At 37.4% G+C, this 17,413-nt stretch overlaps 2 protein-coding genes across 6 annotated transcripts; one reads left to right on the plus strand and one right to left on the minus strand.

Moving 5' to 3' along the window:
• Window positions 1-4,638: 4,638 nt before the first annotated feature.
• On the plus strand, window positions 4,639-6,970 carry LOC126602412 (histone H2A.Z-specific chaperone CHZ1-like). The gene is made up of 3 exons (XM_050269263.1): window positions 4,639-4,931; window positions 6,208-6,266; window positions 6,361-6,970. Exons 1-3 carry the CDS (start codon window positions 4,818-4,820, stop codon window positions 6,704-6,706), a joined length of 519 nt encoding a protein of 172 aa, XP_050125220.1. The 5' UTR covers window positions 4,639-4,817; the 3' UTR covers window positions 6,707-6,970.
• A 3,905-nt stretch (window positions 6,971-10,875) lies between these two features.
• Window positions 10,876-15,511, minus strand: LOC126602409 (triphosphate tunnel metalloenzyme 3-like). Of its 5 annotated transcripts, none has more exons than XR_007616094.1 (4): window positions 14,680-15,511; window positions 11,621-11,795; window positions 11,447-11,522; window positions 10,876-11,335 (listed from the first exon to the last, which is right to left on the minus strand). XR_007616094.1 is itself a non-coding variant. In XM_050269259.1 (2 exons), exon 1 carries the CDS (start codon window positions 15,312-15,314, stop codon window positions 14,685-14,687), a length of 630 nt encoding a protein of 209 aa, XP_050125216.1. In that variant the 5' UTR covers window positions 15,315-15,511; the 3' UTR covers window positions 14,159-14,427; window positions 14,680-14,684. The 5 variants fall into 5 exon arrangements, 1 of the variants encoding a protein (XP_050125216.1); XR_007616097.1 differs by lacking the exon at window positions 14,680-15,511 and adding an exon at window positions 11,901-12,002; XR_007616095.1 differs by lacking the exon at window positions 11,447-11,522.
• Between the last annotated feature and the right edge of the window lie 1,902 nt (window positions 15,512-17,413).

Raw genomic sequence — 17,413 nt, forward strand, 5'->3', positions numbered from 1 at the left:
CTCATCAAATCATCACCCACAAGGTAACTCTTAATCATCCTTTTCAAATTAGGATTAATTGCCAAAATCAATTGATTAATTTCTTAATTAATTGATTAATTGTCAAACTAATTGCAAGATATTATTTTACATAATATCTTGCAATCAGTCCCACAAATCAACAAATTGTGGCATATCTCAATTCTCATAATAGGGCCGGCCACACCCCTATATATAGCCACTCATTTTCTCCAAAACCTAAGTTCAATTCTCTTCTAAAATTCTCTAAATTTCTCTAAATACTTTCTCTCTCAAATTCTAACTTTGGCATAAGACGTTCTTCGGCCAAACCCCTCCCCCCAAAATTCATTGTGGGTGCGTGAGGCTCTTGGCATTGACCTAATATGTTAATTGTTTTGCAGGTACATTTTCGTCCAAGAAGAAGAAGGCGAAAATTTGCACCCACACTAGTGAAGATCATTATACAATAAAATAATAATTTAACACACACTTTAGAATGTACACTAACTGTTATACTATAATTTGTTAAATTTATTTTTGCCCTAACTTTTAAATTGTTGTAGGCATAATTTACTAAACAATTATGGAGGCCATAGAAAGAGGGAGAGAATGCGGCATAGAGAGAGAATAAGAGAGATATGTAATTGTGGGTGTGTGTTATTCCACCCTATTGTGCCTTTATTTATAGTAGTAAGATAGGTAAAAACATTTCCCTTTAGGATTACAACATTTAATAGGTAATCTACTCCTAATAAGAATATAAGAGATATTCTAAGATATACTAGGATTTACACAATCACATTTCTAATCTAATAGGACTGCAACACTCCCATTTGAATGTGAAAATACTCAAGTAAATGACGCATCGGGTCTTTAGTGATGAAGCAAGTACAGTTGATGAAGTTATCGGCACAATGAGCAAATGCGAGTCTCATATCAACGGAATAATGCATAAAAAGGTAAAACTCACAAAACCTGGATATGGTAAAACCCAAGGTGGGAGAAAAACCCATAATCTAAGGAGAAAAGTGAGAAGTTGCATTGAGTCAAAACTATACATCTTTTGGACGCAAGTAAAAGAGCTCACAAGGGTATGATCAACTTAGGATGGGTGCCTTGTTAAAACCTAGTTAAGTAGCAAAAACCCAGTGGGAAAAATGCTCCTAATCATAGGGAAAAAGAGTATATTAAGATCAAGTGAGTATACTTCTAGATACTCCCCCTGAATTTGACATAACTTCCAAATGAGAACTACAAACATTGAATAGGATAGTTAGGCATACCAATTCCTCGAACAAGCTTCTGGAAGGTTGACTTTGGTAGTGACGTCATGTAGAGGTCGGCAAGGTTGTCTGGGATCGGCTTGCATGACTTCAATCTCCTGATACTGTGCTGATATGATATAGATGCAATATGCCTTGGTGTTGACTTCGTTGATGTATCATGGCTTGGTCTGGTTAATACATTCAACATAGTCTTCATGGATCGTTATCTGGACTCAACGATGGATGAAAAACACAGCAAATACTTCGAATATGCTCAACAAGAATTCCTAACCATGTCTCACTTGTGGCGTAGTGAAGTGAGGCAAGTCTTGGAACGATTAAAAGATTTCGCAACTAAGGTCATATCGTGGACATCCAAGATATTGCGATATCCCTTAACGGTAAAGACATAACTATTCGGGGATTTTGCCTTATGCGGGTTTGATAAGTAACCTGCGTCAGTATAACTACAAGGCAAGCATCATTTCGAGGATCAAGAGGGTTGGATCCGCTCGAGATGCGTTGGGATTTGCCCATGTAATACCTTCAGGGTACATCTTTAATACCAATTCAATTGATGGGTGTAGGCACGGTGCTGCATCTTTACCAAGGTCAACAGTGAATGAGATGTCCTGTCTAAATATAATGAGCTAAGTACAACGAAGCGCAAAGTTGAACTTAGATATGGAATTTCAGATTCTATAACCTCTTCAAGGGTCTCATTTGCGTATAATATATGGACGATCATAGGTATACTCAAAGGTAACACATTCATGGTATAGTTCAATTGGTAGACCAAAATAACATCATAACAACGCTTGAACTTTAGGTCAAAACATAAACAAGTTTTTCCGAGATCCTTCATCTCAAATTTCATCTTCAGGTGCGATGCAGTGTTCTCAAGCTCTTCTAGAGTCTTAGTGAGATGTATGTCAACAACATAAACTGTAACTATAGCAATTTGGAATAAGACTTCATAGTTTAACATGCAAGGGCATAATTCATATCTCTGACTGATCAAATAATCACTTAGACTGGTATACCACATCCGTCGGATTGTAAGTGAACGCCTCAAACAAGTTAAGAGAGTGTTCTGTGGTTTTGGAACTATTTGAACGAGTCCATGTAATTCTTCGGGAACTTACATGTAAATCTCCGTATCTATATCCCCATGGAGAAAACACTAACCACATTTCATAATGTTGCTATCAATCACATGACGTTTGAGAGAAACCTTGCACCGTAAGGCGTGCATCATATTGCACTATTTCATTCATCTTATAACGTTTCCTTTCCCACTTATAACATAACAGGGTTACCTTGGGTAGAGTAGGAACGACATGTCCAATACACACTTTGGTAAGGAATTTGACCTAGATTGTAATTTCAGTTGTCCAATCAGTTATACGTTGTCACTTAATCAACAGAACACGGTTCGATATCGTCTCTTTTCATTTATGTCGATAGCTACCATATAAGTGAAAACATCATCGATGATAATCTTATTTCAATTCCATTTAGCTCATCCAAACTAGTATACTGGACCAAGAACTTCAAGTCTCGGGAGTAATCTGGATTAATCTCATAAGATGAAAATGATTTGAGACAACAATAGAGTTTAGATTCATTGTTGTGTCGTATCTTCATCTTCTAGGAAAGTGAATCCTACGAACTGAATGATCTGTCGTCCTCCAGGCCAAGACAGATTGATTAGTTATCCACCGGTGTACCAGACCTGTCCAACAGGGACGTCCAAACCGTCCAACAAGGGCGGCACACCCTCCAGGGATGTTGACTCGACGTCTGTTAAGTACGTCTATCATTGCAGGCATGTTTGCAGCTAGTATATGATCTCGTCACTATAGCTAGATCAGAGGAATGCGTTTAGAGCAACATTCTGAAAGTTAGAATTCATCGCACTTACTTATCATACATGTGCGGTACGGGGATCGAGATGAGACATAGTGGGTAATGTCCACGTAAATTTGCATCATTCTACACGAATGTTGACGTTCTTATCTCCCCTTAACGGCGGGAAGACTGTCTCGTTAAAGTGACAACCAACAAATGAGTGGTAAAGAGATCGCGTGCGAGGGTTCTAAGAGAGCGAAGGTGAAGGAGAATCATGATCGACAAAAGATACATATCCTTATTTGAAGACTCATATTGGTACGTTGCGGCGGACGAACTTGGCACATGGAATGCTTACCCAAATGTATAAATATGAAAATTGTCATGTTCGTACCCAGTAACCAACTGTAACGTCATATAGGTGTTTGGGCCCAAAATAACAATTTGGGCCGAATGTAGGGTCATTCTCGGCCCGGAAGGCCTTGCGGCAAGAATACCATTGATCGTTCAGTACGTGGGCCTCCAAACCTAGGTCGGCTAGGTCGTAACACAAGAGGTCGAATCCTAGTGCCATAAGGAGTCTCGGCAGGACCCGGAAGCGAATCTGGCTCAGTTAAGGACTAGGTTCACAGTCCTAGTGAAGGTAGGACTGGTCGAGTTGATGCTGATCAGGGGAAGAAAACCTAGTCCGAGTAGGTCTATAACTCGACCTTGGGGGGAGCCATTGCTATAAATAGAAGAGGTTACACATCATTCAAGCCCTTCAATTCAACACACAAAATTGCCCTGCGCAAATTCTCACAACTTGTGATTTTTCTTTTTCTTTTTTCGCTGACACATCTTCCGTTGGCATCAACAGCACTGTGGAAGCAACCAGTGATATCTTAAGTCGGCATCAACAATTTTTCGTCCTCTTGACATGCTCAAATTGTCTTTTTGCTGTTCTAGTGATATTATTTACATGTAAGAGGACTTCAGCTCGATTAACGTGGATAACAAGTTTAATATCAAATTATTTTGTGTGTATTTTTGCTCATCAATATAAAACGTTAGTAATGTCCACCATCTTATTAATTACTGTTAAATTAATTTAAATTTTAAAATTTATGTAGTAAATAGGTTAAATCAAACTCATCAAACAGTATTTAATAAAATGATGAGCATCATCATCGTTGTAGTGTGGTGAGCAAAAATATTTTCAATTATTTTGGTTGGTCTATAATGAGACTTAGCTCAAATCCACATATAAATTGTTGTATTAAAAAAATTAAATAATAAAAGAATGAGGGATGAATTTAACTTTATAATGAGTTAACAATAATTTAGTTCAAATTCAATTTTTGACGAGAATTGAATTTAAAAATAGTTTTCACTTTTCACTACTTCCACGACCATCCCTAGTAGCCAATTAGTCAATGCTAAATTTACCACATTGACCCTAAAAATACCTAATGAGCAATTAGTCAGCATATATATATGTACCATGGTGGCAGTAGACCAGACATTCTGCCGCAAACACCCTTCAAATTCACCCTCCCTCCCTCCCTCCCTCCCTCCCTCTCTCCCCACACACACTTTCTCTCTCTCTCTCCTCACACACACGCACTCTCTCTCTCTCTCTCTCTGTTTGTGCAATTTTTGCTCTGATTTTTTTGTCTACTTTTTCAGTGTATTTTTGAGATTTTTTTTGCAGCGAAGAAGATGGAGTTGTGCGCCTCTGAGAAAAAGGGCATGTGGCTTGGCTCTTTTTTGGAAGCAATGGTGGTCAACACTGTCCTTGCTGCTCCCAACTCCCTTGCTCTGCTGCTCCTTGCGGTATACATCTCTCTCTCTCTCTCTCTCTCTCTCTCTCTCTCTCTCTCTCAGTTTGTGTGGAAAATTATGACATGGGTTGAATTGAAGTGTTAAAATTTTCATGCTTTTGTTGTGTTTTCAACTTTTTACAGCTTGAGATCTCATTAATGTGCAGCTTATTACTGAACTAATATTTCAGAAGTTTGGGTTTTTTCTTGCTTTTACCATGGTTTTGAAATTTGAAAAGTTAATTATTATTTTTTGGATAAATTTAAGGGATGAAATTTGGTAATTTTGTGAATTAGGTTTGTTTGGGGAGGAAAACTCTTTGCTTTGGTTTATACATTAAAGGTGATAGTTTGTAGATGTGGAGTACAACCTTTTTCTGCTTGTCGGTGTTTTAGATTTCGACATAAGTTTGTAAACAATTTTCACTCTTTGTTTGTGAATTATTGGTCGTCTTAAACTTCTACTTCTTTTAAACAGGTGCTGAAGAATGTGGGTTTTCTTGTGAATCCGCTCTTTCATTGTTGCTTTAGATGTAACCTTGTGTAAAAGTTGTTTCGTTTGTTGTTTCTTATTGAAAAATTCGTGTGGAAACTGGATTGTTTTGATGTACTGTTACTTACGGTTACAAATTTCTTGACGTTTGCGGTCTGCCATAGAGGTTCTAATGCCCTGGTTTCTGTAAGTTCATAAACTTTGCTGTGCATACTCATAATTGCTTTTCCCGCATATAATCCTAGAACTATAGGTAACGAAAATGACTTAATAGAACCCATAACGAAATTTGCGCAGACATTGCGTATATGGTATTACCATTCTAAGATAACAAATTTGCACTCTCCGCTTTTCCTAACAATGTATGAATGTAATTGTAGTTGGGCTGTAGCATTGGATTTTGCATTGACCGAATATTTGGTAGTTTTAGTTTTGAATATCTGGCTTAAGTTTGTTAAATTTTTCATATAATTGAGTGATGTAGGCCTTGTGTTGGAATTCCTATTTTGTTGCGACTAGATTTGGTATTGCATATAAGGTATATTTTGAGAACTTGTTTTGCGTTGCTGGCCATTGCCTGCAACGTTATGAGATGCATGTTCAAACGCCTTTTTTAGAATCCATTTTTATCAACAGTGATATGTATTGTGTATATTGTTTAGGTCAACCAATGAAAATATTAGTTGACATTCATTTTGAACCCTGTCTTCTTAGGATAGCGTTTCTAATATGTAAAACAAAAGCCTGATGTTATTTGTCATAAGCTGTTTACCAACGCTGGCTAATGTTGTTTCAGACTGGGGCGCTGATGAATGATATCAATACGTCACCAGAATTGACTGCAGTCACTGGAAGGTAAGGAAATCGATGTTCTGTTCATCGTATACCAGCACCATTGGTTTTTTAGGGCATAATAGAATCTCGTTGGTAAGTGTTGCTTCCTTCTTAGGTTTCCTTTTGAAGAAATTCTGAAACTGGAAAAACCTGGTGCGGAAAACAAAGATGCTAGCGATACAGAGGATGATGAAGAGGATGGAGATGATGAGGAGGTGGATGACCCAGAGGGTGATGATGCAGGAGATGAGGACCTCTCAGGTGACGAGGGGGCAGATAAAGAAGGGGATCCTGAGGATGACCCTGAAGCCAATGGTGACGGAGGCAGCGATGAAGAGGATGATGAAGATGACGACGACGATGATGGTGATGATGATGATGATGAAGATGAGGATGGAGAAGAAGAAGAGGAAGAAGAGGAGGACGAGATTTCAGAGCCACCTGCCAAAAGGAGGAAGTGAGAGGAGGCGCCTGTCATCCTTTGCCATTGTGTTGTTTCCTTTTCAGTCAGGAGTTATGAAGTAGTGAGGCAGAATTTAGCTCGTCGGTTTGATCAGAGTAGAATTTACATTCCTTGTTCTTAATGAACTGCTAATGTTATTGGTCATCTTTGAGATGCATTGTTCGCTTTATGAAAATCAGTAGACCTCTTTAATGTAGTGTCGAGAATCGTTGTATGTTGTTAAACCTCGTTTATCAATTTATATAAGTTGGGATTCATAAAATTGTTCTTTTGTTTGCTGTCTTGGATGAAACCAACCGGTTCTTGAGCTGTCCGGGAGATCGTCGTCTTGAAAGGAACCAACTGTTTATTCCACACTTTTTTTCCCTTGGGTGCGGGTCCATCATGACTTGCACTGGATGTTGGTGGAATTAAAGGTGATTCACGTGACGAGAGAGAGAGACACACAACGCAATCACCAGCCTTTCGTTCCACCAACTGTTGCTTTACCTTCTGCCTAGAGCATGACATTCTGTTCCGACTTCGTTTATTGTTTTCTTTTTGCCTTAGATGTTGGAAAAACAGAAACAGAAAATGTGTGAGCAATGAGCAGACACACACGGCAGTTCTATCACAAAACTCATGCACGCAAATGCATTTCTCTGTTATCCGGTGAGGACTCCAACCTCTCCGGTGCTATAATTCGAGGCTGATCTTCCATGGTTCAAAACATGTCACAAATCCGTCTTCTAAACACCACGATGACGAATGTGATGAGTGCGATGACTATGATGGTAGTACTAATACTGATGCTCCAGCTACACGAAGCAAAAGCTGCTACGTACATAGTCGGAGACCAACGTGGATGGACCATACCACCCTACGATAACTACTATAAAACATGGGCATCAAAGCATAGAGTCAAAGTAAACGACATCCTAGGTACGCATGTCCTATCAGGATACTGAGCCTCTACATTTAGTGTTTGCATATATATATGATACATCCTTATTTGCGCAGTATTTAAGTTTGAATACGGTAAACAAAACTGGGCATGGGTGGAGAGGCATGATTACAATGTATGCAACACCACGGCGGTTCCCGTAGTTGCATCCAAGTATACTATCGTTCTTCGAGTTCTCACCCCCACCACATTCCATTTCATGTGCACCTTTCCCGGCCACTGCTCGAGAGGGCAGAAGATATTTCTCACAGTAGTTTGCGCCTGAGGAGGCAACGGTGGCAGCCACTGCCTCTTTGTTTCTATTTTTGTTGAAGTGGCTCCATGTATGTGTAAATAAGTTTACGTTGAGGCAGTCTCGGAGAGTATGTCTACACAAGCCAATGTAACTAGTAACTACTCTCGTGTAGCATATCTATACTATCTAAGTGATCTTTTATGTTTGGCCAAACTTATCAGTTGCCAAACATAAAAGTTTTTTTTTTTTAATCATAAGTGATCTTTTATGTTTGGCAACTGATAAGTTTGGCCTTTTATGCTTTAAACTCATCAGTCTGGTTCTTTATCTTTGTTTTGATCATCAAAGTTGTCTTTATCATCTAATTCTATTAAAAACTCTGTTAGTATAGTATGATGATGCGACATTCATATGGGCTCCGTAAAATTAATTAATGATGCCACATAGAAAGAACAAACTTTAGGTGAACAAATAACAACTCGCCTTCCCACTCTCCACACACCCAACCACCCACAGGGTGCGGAGGGGAAGCAGGTTGAAGTGGAAGATGGATAGTTGAAGGGGTGGGGCCCACCGTCTCTTTAAAAAATTTGCATAACAAAGTTATTTTCTGTTTAAATAGATTTTTTCTTAAGTTAAACATTCTAAGACCATCTTCAAAGGAAATGTCAAATTATAATTGATGATTGATGTGACAATTTGAAGTCTTATATCAAATTTTGTACTTCTCCAACCGAATTGTCAAATATTATTTTATTATTTAAATAAAGCTTTAAATGATTGTAATTATTAAAAAAATGTTGAAACAAAATTTTTATCTGTTGAAATGTTAGTGGAATAAGGGACTCACTATTAAAATGAATTAAAAATAAATTTGACATCAAATCACTAAGCCTTTAAATCCAGTCAACAAATAACACTTCGGTTGAAGAAACTTTTGATGTCAAATATGCACAGTGGCATTCCACTTAGGATTTTGACATCTTCTTTGGAGATGCTCTAAACAATTTTGTTATTCATTTTTTTCAAAAATGTTGGCTTCATATTTTTTGCGTCATCATTAAAAATTAATTTAACATATATATGAAATTATAATTAAAGTACAAGTTTTTGTATTGTTGGGAGTGCAATTGCACCCAAATTTGTAAGTGCAAATTATAATTTACCCAATAAAAAAAACAAGGCTTAGGCTAGTTTATATAAAGTAATCAAGAAAATGAAGGCTCCGCTTTTTTTTTTGTAAGGGGCTTAGTTTGTATCATATAAGGGGTGTATTTTTCCTTACCATCCTCAAGTGATGATAATGTTCACCATTATACTTAATATCGTTGGTTGAGTTTAAATTTTGAGATTTGTATCTATTTACTATATAAATCTCGAAATTTAAATTCATTCGACGAAGATAAATAGGGTGGTGAGCATTACCATTACTTGAGGATGTTAAGCAAAAGTAGACTTATTTTTGAACTGTCATATTAATTACTTTGTGGTGCAGACCCAAGGCAGCCATAGTGTAGTTCCACTCTTAATATCGACCGGTTATAATTATTTGAACACACAAACTTAACACACCTTACACAGTAGGAGAATCATAATAAACATAAAGAGCGTGTCACCAGAGTTTGAGCCATATAGTTGTTTCATGCAATTAACATGAGGGGGGATGTGGCGTTTGTATAAATTGGGAGCTCGTCATTTCAATGCACAAAGATAAGGGAAAAAGAAGAACGAAGAGAGAGAACAGTTTAGGGTTTTGGGAGTTTTGATTGATGAAGATTGTTAGTTGACTCGTCTTGCTGAAGTTTGGATTATTGCGGTGAACGGTTTATATAGTGTGTGTTCTAAACGTTCTTATTTCGCAACAAACCATGAATTTTCAAGAAAATGCTCTCTAAAAAACTCTATTTATATGTAAACCAGCCTTCATGCACGCGTGTGCTACGCGTGATTTACACGTTTTAAATGTATTTATATGCGTAAATTGACAAAAGGAAAGTCAAATATTTGAAGTAAATGAATCATTTTAGATCATGTTAGAAGAAATCCCTCATAAACCAATTAAAGCAGCTGAATTCACATAATAAAATTTGTTTCTATAGAATTTACATTAAGAATAGAGAAAATAATATTTAATAAACAATTGATTGAATCACATTATTGCTAGCCCATTATGAGGCTAAGTCTGTTATCCACTTGCGAAAGACCTTTTTATAACTGGAATTACATGCCTCTTAAGATGTTTTGAACGTATTTAAAAATAAAAATAAAAATTGAATCACATTGTTGCTAACCTATTGTGAGGTACTAATTATTAAAAATAAAAAAAACTGCACCAAAAAATTAATTATTAAAAAAAGCACTATTAAAATTACAAAATTACCCTTGTATTATTTTATGCATTCTTTTTTTTTTACTTTTGATTTTTTTGGCTGAGGGGCATTTTGGCCTTTTTATTTTGTTGAAACCGTGACTCCAAATTGGGGCTTTGGCCTTATATATAAGACTAGCCTCCATGCACGCGCTCACGCGAGTGCAGAAGACATTTTTTGAATCACGACATGTTACGCGCGATTTACATGTTTTAAATGTATTTATTAATGTAGATGAAAATGAATAATAAATACATTTAATAAAAGCGATCTTTTAACTATTCAAAGCCGTTGAATCCATATTAATAAAAGTTATCTTTCAATTTTCATCTACATTTTATTGAATTTACATTAAGATTAGAAAAAATAATATTTAATAAACAACTGATTACTAGCCCATTGTGAGGCTAAGCCCACTCTCTCCCCTTAGTGTAGATAACATCGTTTGTTAAAAAAAAAGATCATTAGACAACTAATTGAATCACATTATTATGCGCGTGCGAGAGACTTTTTTATAACTGACATTTTTTAGATGTATTTATATGCATAAATTGACAAAAGAAAAGTCAAATATTTAAAGTAAATGAATAATGTTAAATCATGCTAGAAGAAACCCCTCATAAACCAATTAAAGGAGCTGAATTCACATAATAAAATCGGTTTCTATAGAATTTACATTAATAATAGAAAAAATAATATTTAATAAATAATTGATTGAATCACATTATTGCTAGCTCATTATGAGGCTAAGCCAACCCCCTCCCCCTTAGTGTAGATAATATTAGGGATGGGCACGGGCCGGCCCAGGCCCAAAATTGAAGGAACCGGACCGGACCCATTCGTAAATACAACGGGGTGGGGCGGGGCGGGGCGCGTTTTGGATTTTTCAAAATATGATCCGGACCTAACCCGGCCCTTTTGAAACGGGCCGGTTCCTACGGGTCCCCACGGGTCCAAATCTTTCACTCACACCTCAAGTTTGGTGGTCTTTCCTCTTCCTCTTCGTTCTCCTCCTTTGAAGATTCGCTTCTTTGAACAACATCATTATCAACGGTTCCATCAAAACAACCACCGTAAGATCTGCACTCTCAAGGCAAATTAGGGTTTTCACATAACTCTTTCATACAAACCCACAAATCCTATTTGCCTTCTCATCGACTATGAATTCAAAGAATAAAAGAAAGGGAATACCTTAGGGTTTTTGAATCTAAGCAATTTCAATCAATTCCCTTGTAATTTCCTCTTCCTACTCATCGACCAAAAGGTTCTGCAAAAAGGGGGAAAAAAAAGAGAGGCATTGATCTATAATTTCAAGTCCCAGATAAAACATAAAATTTCAAGTTCACAAAACCTAAATAATTTCACCTTGTGCTTGGGTTGCAGATGCTCTCCAACTCCATCTTATCTTCGAACTCATCGGCATCCGACAACTAGTTGTTGCCCAACCACTGGATGGCAGTCTCTCGATTGAGTCCTCAATCTTCTTGTCCTTAATGGAGTTTGGGGATCGTGGGTCTCTTGGGATAGAGAAGAAGAGGGTCTGAGTGAAAAAAAAAGAAAAAAAAGAAAGTGAAATGAGTGAAAAAAAATAAAACAGAAATAAAGAAAGAAAGAGTGAAAAAAAAAAGTAAGTGAAATGTAGTACAAGTACTAGTGTACTGCACAAAACCAACGCAGTACTTTGACTTTTGGACTGGAAAATTGAGTGGGCTTGGGTGAAACGGGTCCGATCGGGCCCTGTTTCTTGGGCCTTTTGGACGCCCCCCCCCCCGCCCCGTTAATTTCTTGAACCCGCCCCGTTTGTGTTTTTCAATTTTAAGACCTGCCTCGTACCCGCCCCAACTGCATGTACCCGCCTCACCCCGCGGGTCTTGTACCCGTTTGCCCACCCCTAGATAATATCATTTGTTAAAAAAAACAATCATTTGACAATTAATTTAAAGGAAAACTAATGAAAAAGGCTTGAAAACTTTGAGTTTTAATGATAATGACAAAATAAAGGGTAAAGTGAATAGTACCAGGATTGACTTTTTAGTGTAAAAATGTGGTTTTTCATTAAAGTGAACAGTACCAGGTGCTTTTCGTTAAAGTTCCCTTAATTTAATTACATTATTATTCGCGTGCGAAATACCTTTTTTTTATAAAGAAAATAATATTTAATAAACAACTTATTGAATCACATTATTACTAACCTATTGTAAGGTACTAATTAAAAAAAAAAACTTTATTAATTTATCATCAGCACTGCGCGCCTCTTAAGATGTTTTGAACACAATATTCATGATTTTTCTAATTTTTTATTATATTTTTCTCTCCCCTTCACATGGATACCATCAACTTTCACTCACCGTTCCATTTTTTTTATTCTTTTCTCTGTTTCCACTTATATTTATATTATATTTTATGATGACCAAATTACCAAATTACTCCTACATGATTTGATATATTATATTGGGCTGTTTTTGGATTTTTTTTGTTGAGGGGCAATTTTGTCCTAATCTTTTGTCAAATGCGTGACCCCAAAGTTTTTGTTGCATGAGTGACCCCAAATTAGGGCTCTCACTTTCTATTATATAGATTAACATGTGCAGTGACTTTTATATCATTATTGAAGTAAAACTGAGAAGCTACATTTTCTTTTACAGCTAGTTTTATGTAATATGTAAACCTTTTAATTTAATCGTATATATTCAGAATCTTAATCGGTAACTAAAAGGCGTAATAAAATTGAAAATACTTTTGTTTCTGTTGAAATTAATCTTGCGGAGGTCCCTCTAAATTCTTAGTGGTTTGACATTGGTTGTTCAGTGCAACATGATAGACTTCATTTCTTGTAAATGTCCTTCATGTGAATCCCTCAAGAATTGATAACAAGGTGGCTGTTGAGGCAATAGGCACCCTCAAGCTCAAGCTGTCAACTTAATTTGTTTTAGAATTATCGTTCTTTAACAAGAAATTCAATTTCACTTCCTAGTTTTGTAAGGACCGGTTACACTTTTATCATTGTTGATGAAAGTGCAAGAATTTTCAAGAAAAATAATCTCAATCATTTGCTTGGTATTTGTTTGTTAAATAATGATATTTGGAGGTTTAAATATAATGTTGTGTTAAATCCTAATTGTCTGTCAGTGGAGTCGGTTTTGCCACTTAAAAGTTCATTAACGAATGAACAATCCTCCATGTTTTGGCATAGGAGGCTTGGACACACTAACAAAAAGAGACTAGAACTTCTTGTTAAAAGAAAACACATTGACAAAGTTGAATTTTAATGACCTGCAAGATTGTAATGATTGTTGGAAAGGGAAATTGACAAACATAAAGAAAACACATTGTCAAAAGCTTTTGGAATTCATACACTCAGACGTTTATGGTCATTTCCCTACACAGACAATTTGCAAAAATGCCTATTTGTGACTTTTATTGATGATTTTTCACAGTATGCTTTTGTTTACCTTATATCCGAGAAACGTCAAGTGTTTGGTTGTTTTAAAACTTTTAAACATGAAGTGGAAAAACAACTAGAAATGTCAATTAAAACCTTGAAGTCAGACCGTGGTGGAGAGTATTATGGCAGGTTTACTGAGAAAGGGCAACAAAAGGGCCCAATGGCAAAAATGGGATTTAAGCTCAATATACTACTCCTGGAACACTACAACAAAATGGGGTGGCCGAGAGAAGAATAGGACAATGAAAGAAATGGTTAGGTGCATGATGAGTAGAACAAGTCTTCCAATGTTCTTGTGGGAAGAGGCACTCAAGATGGCCATCTATATATCACACCGAGTGCCAAGTAAATCAGTAAACAAAACTCCATTTGAGCTATGGACTTGTAGGATAAATGATTGGACTACCTTCATGTATGGGGCTGCAAGGCTCGTGCCAAAATGTATAACCCAGCAGAAAGAAAGCTTGACCCGAGAACAGTCAGTGGTCATTTGTTGATTTTCCAAAGAGATTAGAGGGTTACAGGTTCTTCTCACCGACATTGTGTCCAAGGATCTTTGAAACAAACAATGCTAGGTTCACTGAAACTGAAGAGTCCAGCAACGGAGATGTGCAGGATGTAAGGGCCCGTTGACAGAAACAGAAAACTTAAAGACTCCAACAATGAAATGATCATACCCGAATTAAAGCGGAGAAACTAACGGTGCACTAACTTGATCTTTACTTAACTGATAGGAAAAGAAGGCAATATCAGGATTTTAAAGACGTAGAATCGACACAAACTTGAATCACTTACAAATCCATGCCATCACAATAACAAACATACACACATGATTCTACCACAAATTCACCAAATTCAAATCTATTGCAATCAGACTTCCTCATAAACCCACATTGTAAGTTAACTTAAAAAAGCATTCAATCAGGAAAGAAGAGAAATTTCCAGAAATTTCCAAATACAATTCAATCACAAAACTTACCCCATTCACTCGGTAACGGGCAGCTTCCCAGCTCGAAAAATTGCAAACTTTGATACTTCTGAGTAAGAATACCGAACCCCATTTTCCTTCAACAAGTCCTCAAGCACCACCTTGACTCCTTCAGGGTCAGCACTCTCACACTCAATCTCATAACAAGTACCAAAATCATACTTAGTCTCATCCACCTCCAATTTCAAGCCTTTCCAATCATACACATCCCTCACATTCCTGAACCCTCCCAATCCCACAAACCCTAAAACCCCAAATTCCTCTCTCACCCTCCTCAGAACCCTAGACTCCGCCGTCATCAGCTTCTCTGGCTCGGCAGCGCAGGCCCGCCCGATCGAATGGTCGAGCTCCTCCTCGTCCTCCTCAACTCGGCTGACGCCTTGGACCAGCACTGCCCGCGCCTTGAGCGTCACGGCACAGAGAGGGCTCCTGTCGGAGAATCGTAGCCGGAGGACGGCCCGGCGCGCCGCGAGCTCGGCTTTGGAGCCGTCGAAGAAGAGATTCTCCTGGCGGTGTGTGGCGACGAGGAATGGCGCCAGGAGGGTGGTGACTTGGCGGTGGGCGGCGGCGTCCAGGAGCCGGAGCTTGACCTCCACTTCCATCAGAGCTTTGGGGATTTGAGACATAAAGATATTTGGAGGCGTTCGAAATTCGATTACTGAGGAAGGCCGATACGGTGCGTTTTGGAGGAGGGGTCTTTGGCGCGGTCGACGTGGTGGAGAAGAGTAGTGGCGGCGGTGGTTGTGGTGATGGAGGTGGCGGCGGCGCGCTGCTTGCGAGCTTTTTCGAGTTCGTCTTTGTCTTCGATTTTGAGTTCGATCTTGGTTGGCTTTCGTCTCAGCATTTCTGCTCTCTCAAATTTCATCGCGCCTGATATCCACTGAGCATTTTATACGTTTTGGCGATGACTTTATTGGTCTCATGGATCACTAATTTGGATTGGGCCTGATATGAGTTATTGGGCTTTGACTCGCTAAGGCCCGCTTATGATCGTTATTTTATACAAAAGCACTCCAACCGATAAAAGTTTGCGACTGTTGCCCAAATGAAAATTAAAAATTAAAAAAAACAGTTTGTGACTGTTGCTTTTATTTGAGAAAAGTAAAAGAATTTAGAAAAATTCCAAATAGTTTCTTAAGAAAAACACACGGAAGTGCTTCCTGAAACGTAAATGACAGGTTCTTCTCTAGAAAAGTGTTTTTCGCCATTAAGAGAATCTCACCCTAGCGAGGTTGCTTTTAATTGATTTGTTGTTTGTTAAAAATAGGGCTAAAAGTGAGAGTCCAAACAAACCTCCTTAATAATAAATCTAGACCGGGATATCTCAAAAAATAATGACATATATCCGTCTCAACTAAAATTTTATCTCATGAGCAATGAAGAATATATATATCTAACTTTATTTGTTAGCTAAAAGTAAAGAGAACTGTTTCTTCTTTGGACTTGGAATAAAATATGTATCAAATCGTAATCACTAATCGGGGCACTAAATCATGTCTCTTTTTCTAAACTTAAATCGTTTATTTGTTCTTTTCTTTCATTGAGACGATGGAAGCATCTTCGAATTACGTAGCTGTATGCATTTTATATATATATGCATGCATTTGGAATTACTTGATAACATTGATAAGGTATATATCTCATTTCTAAACAAAACATGCATGCATCGACAAACATTAGGACGTATCACATACATATAAAGAACTAGAAAGTGGGTGTTGATTATGATTAACCTAATCACATGTTAAAATGACCTGTATGGATACGTTATACGCATAGGAACAACTTCTTAGCAGAAATTTTGTTTAATTGTAACAAAAACAAGATATGTATAAGAACATCGTAAAACATGTATACACCAATAAGTTCACTTATGTGATTACATATTTTTCTTTTTTTATTTTACAGATGTTTAACTTTTAGATAATTTATCAGATTGAGCCGACACCTATTTTGTCTGAAGCAATGATTTTGAGTGGGACTACAGCTAGCCTGCAGTGACTAGAACCTTTCATGAGTCATACTTTCGATGTTCTTTTTCTTGATGAGTTCAAAGAAAGAAAATTAAACCTTCAAAAGTATTGCAGTTGTGAAAGGGACTTTAGAATTTAGATATCACTTAATTAATGATGATTCGTTGTATATTTGGATACCACTTTCATACCACATAGTATTAGATAGATTAATCATTAATCATAACCATTAGATGTTTTTCATTCAATCCGAGACGTTTGTTTCTCGTAGCATTAAAAACTAAAAAAAAAAATTCTCGTAATTTTGCGTAATTAGCTAAAGTTTGGAAAATATTGTGAACACGGAAAATTCCTGAAAACGAAAGAGACAAGAACGAACGTGCACAAACAAATATTTGTATTTTGATGATTTCGGGTTACAATCTCTCTCAAATTTTGATCTTCTGATTCGATCTCCGTAAAGTGCGTATTTGTGGATGTGTGATTGATCCAAAGGGCCGTTGGGCTTGATCTAAGGATGAACGTTCTTCAAGGGCCGTGGACTTGATCTTGAAGGTGGATTTGAGCGGATCTTCAAATGGGCTTTTGGGCTTGATCTTTGAAGAACAGTGATGAACGGATCTCCAAGGGCTTTTGGGCTTGATCTTGAAGAACAGTGATGAACGGATCTTCAAGGGCTTTTGGGCTTGATCTTGATGAACGATTGGATGTGTGGATTTGTCGACGTTGTTGATCCAAAGGGCCGTTGGGGC

Source organism: Malus sylvestris, chromosome 15 (genome assembly GCF_916048215.2).
Source record: "Malus sylvestris chromosome 15, drMalSylv7.2, whole genome shotgun sequence".
Lineage (NCBI taxonomy): Eukaryota > Viridiplantae > Streptophyta > Magnoliopsida > Rosales > Rosaceae > Malus > Malus sylvestris.

Excerpts from the sequence above, each read along its gene's own strand:
- LOC126602412 (XM_050269263.1), top strand. The coding sequence starts at position 4,818 with ATGGAGTTGTGCGCCTCTGAGAAAAAGGGCATGTGGCTTGGCTCTTTT. Across the intron at positions 4,932-6,207 it reads TTGCTCTGCTGCTCCTTGCG|ACTGGGGCGCTGATGAATGA; the intron begins GTATACATCTCT and ends ATGTTGTTTCAG. Across the intron at positions 6,267-6,360 it reads TTGACTGCAGTCACTGGAAG|GTTTCCTTTTGAAGAAATTC; the intron begins GTAAGGAAATCG and ends CTTCCTTCTTAG.
- LOC126602409 (XM_050269259.1), bottom strand. The coding sequence starts at position 15,314 with ATGTCTCAAATCCCCAAAGCTCTGATGGAAGTGGAGGTCAAGCTCCGG.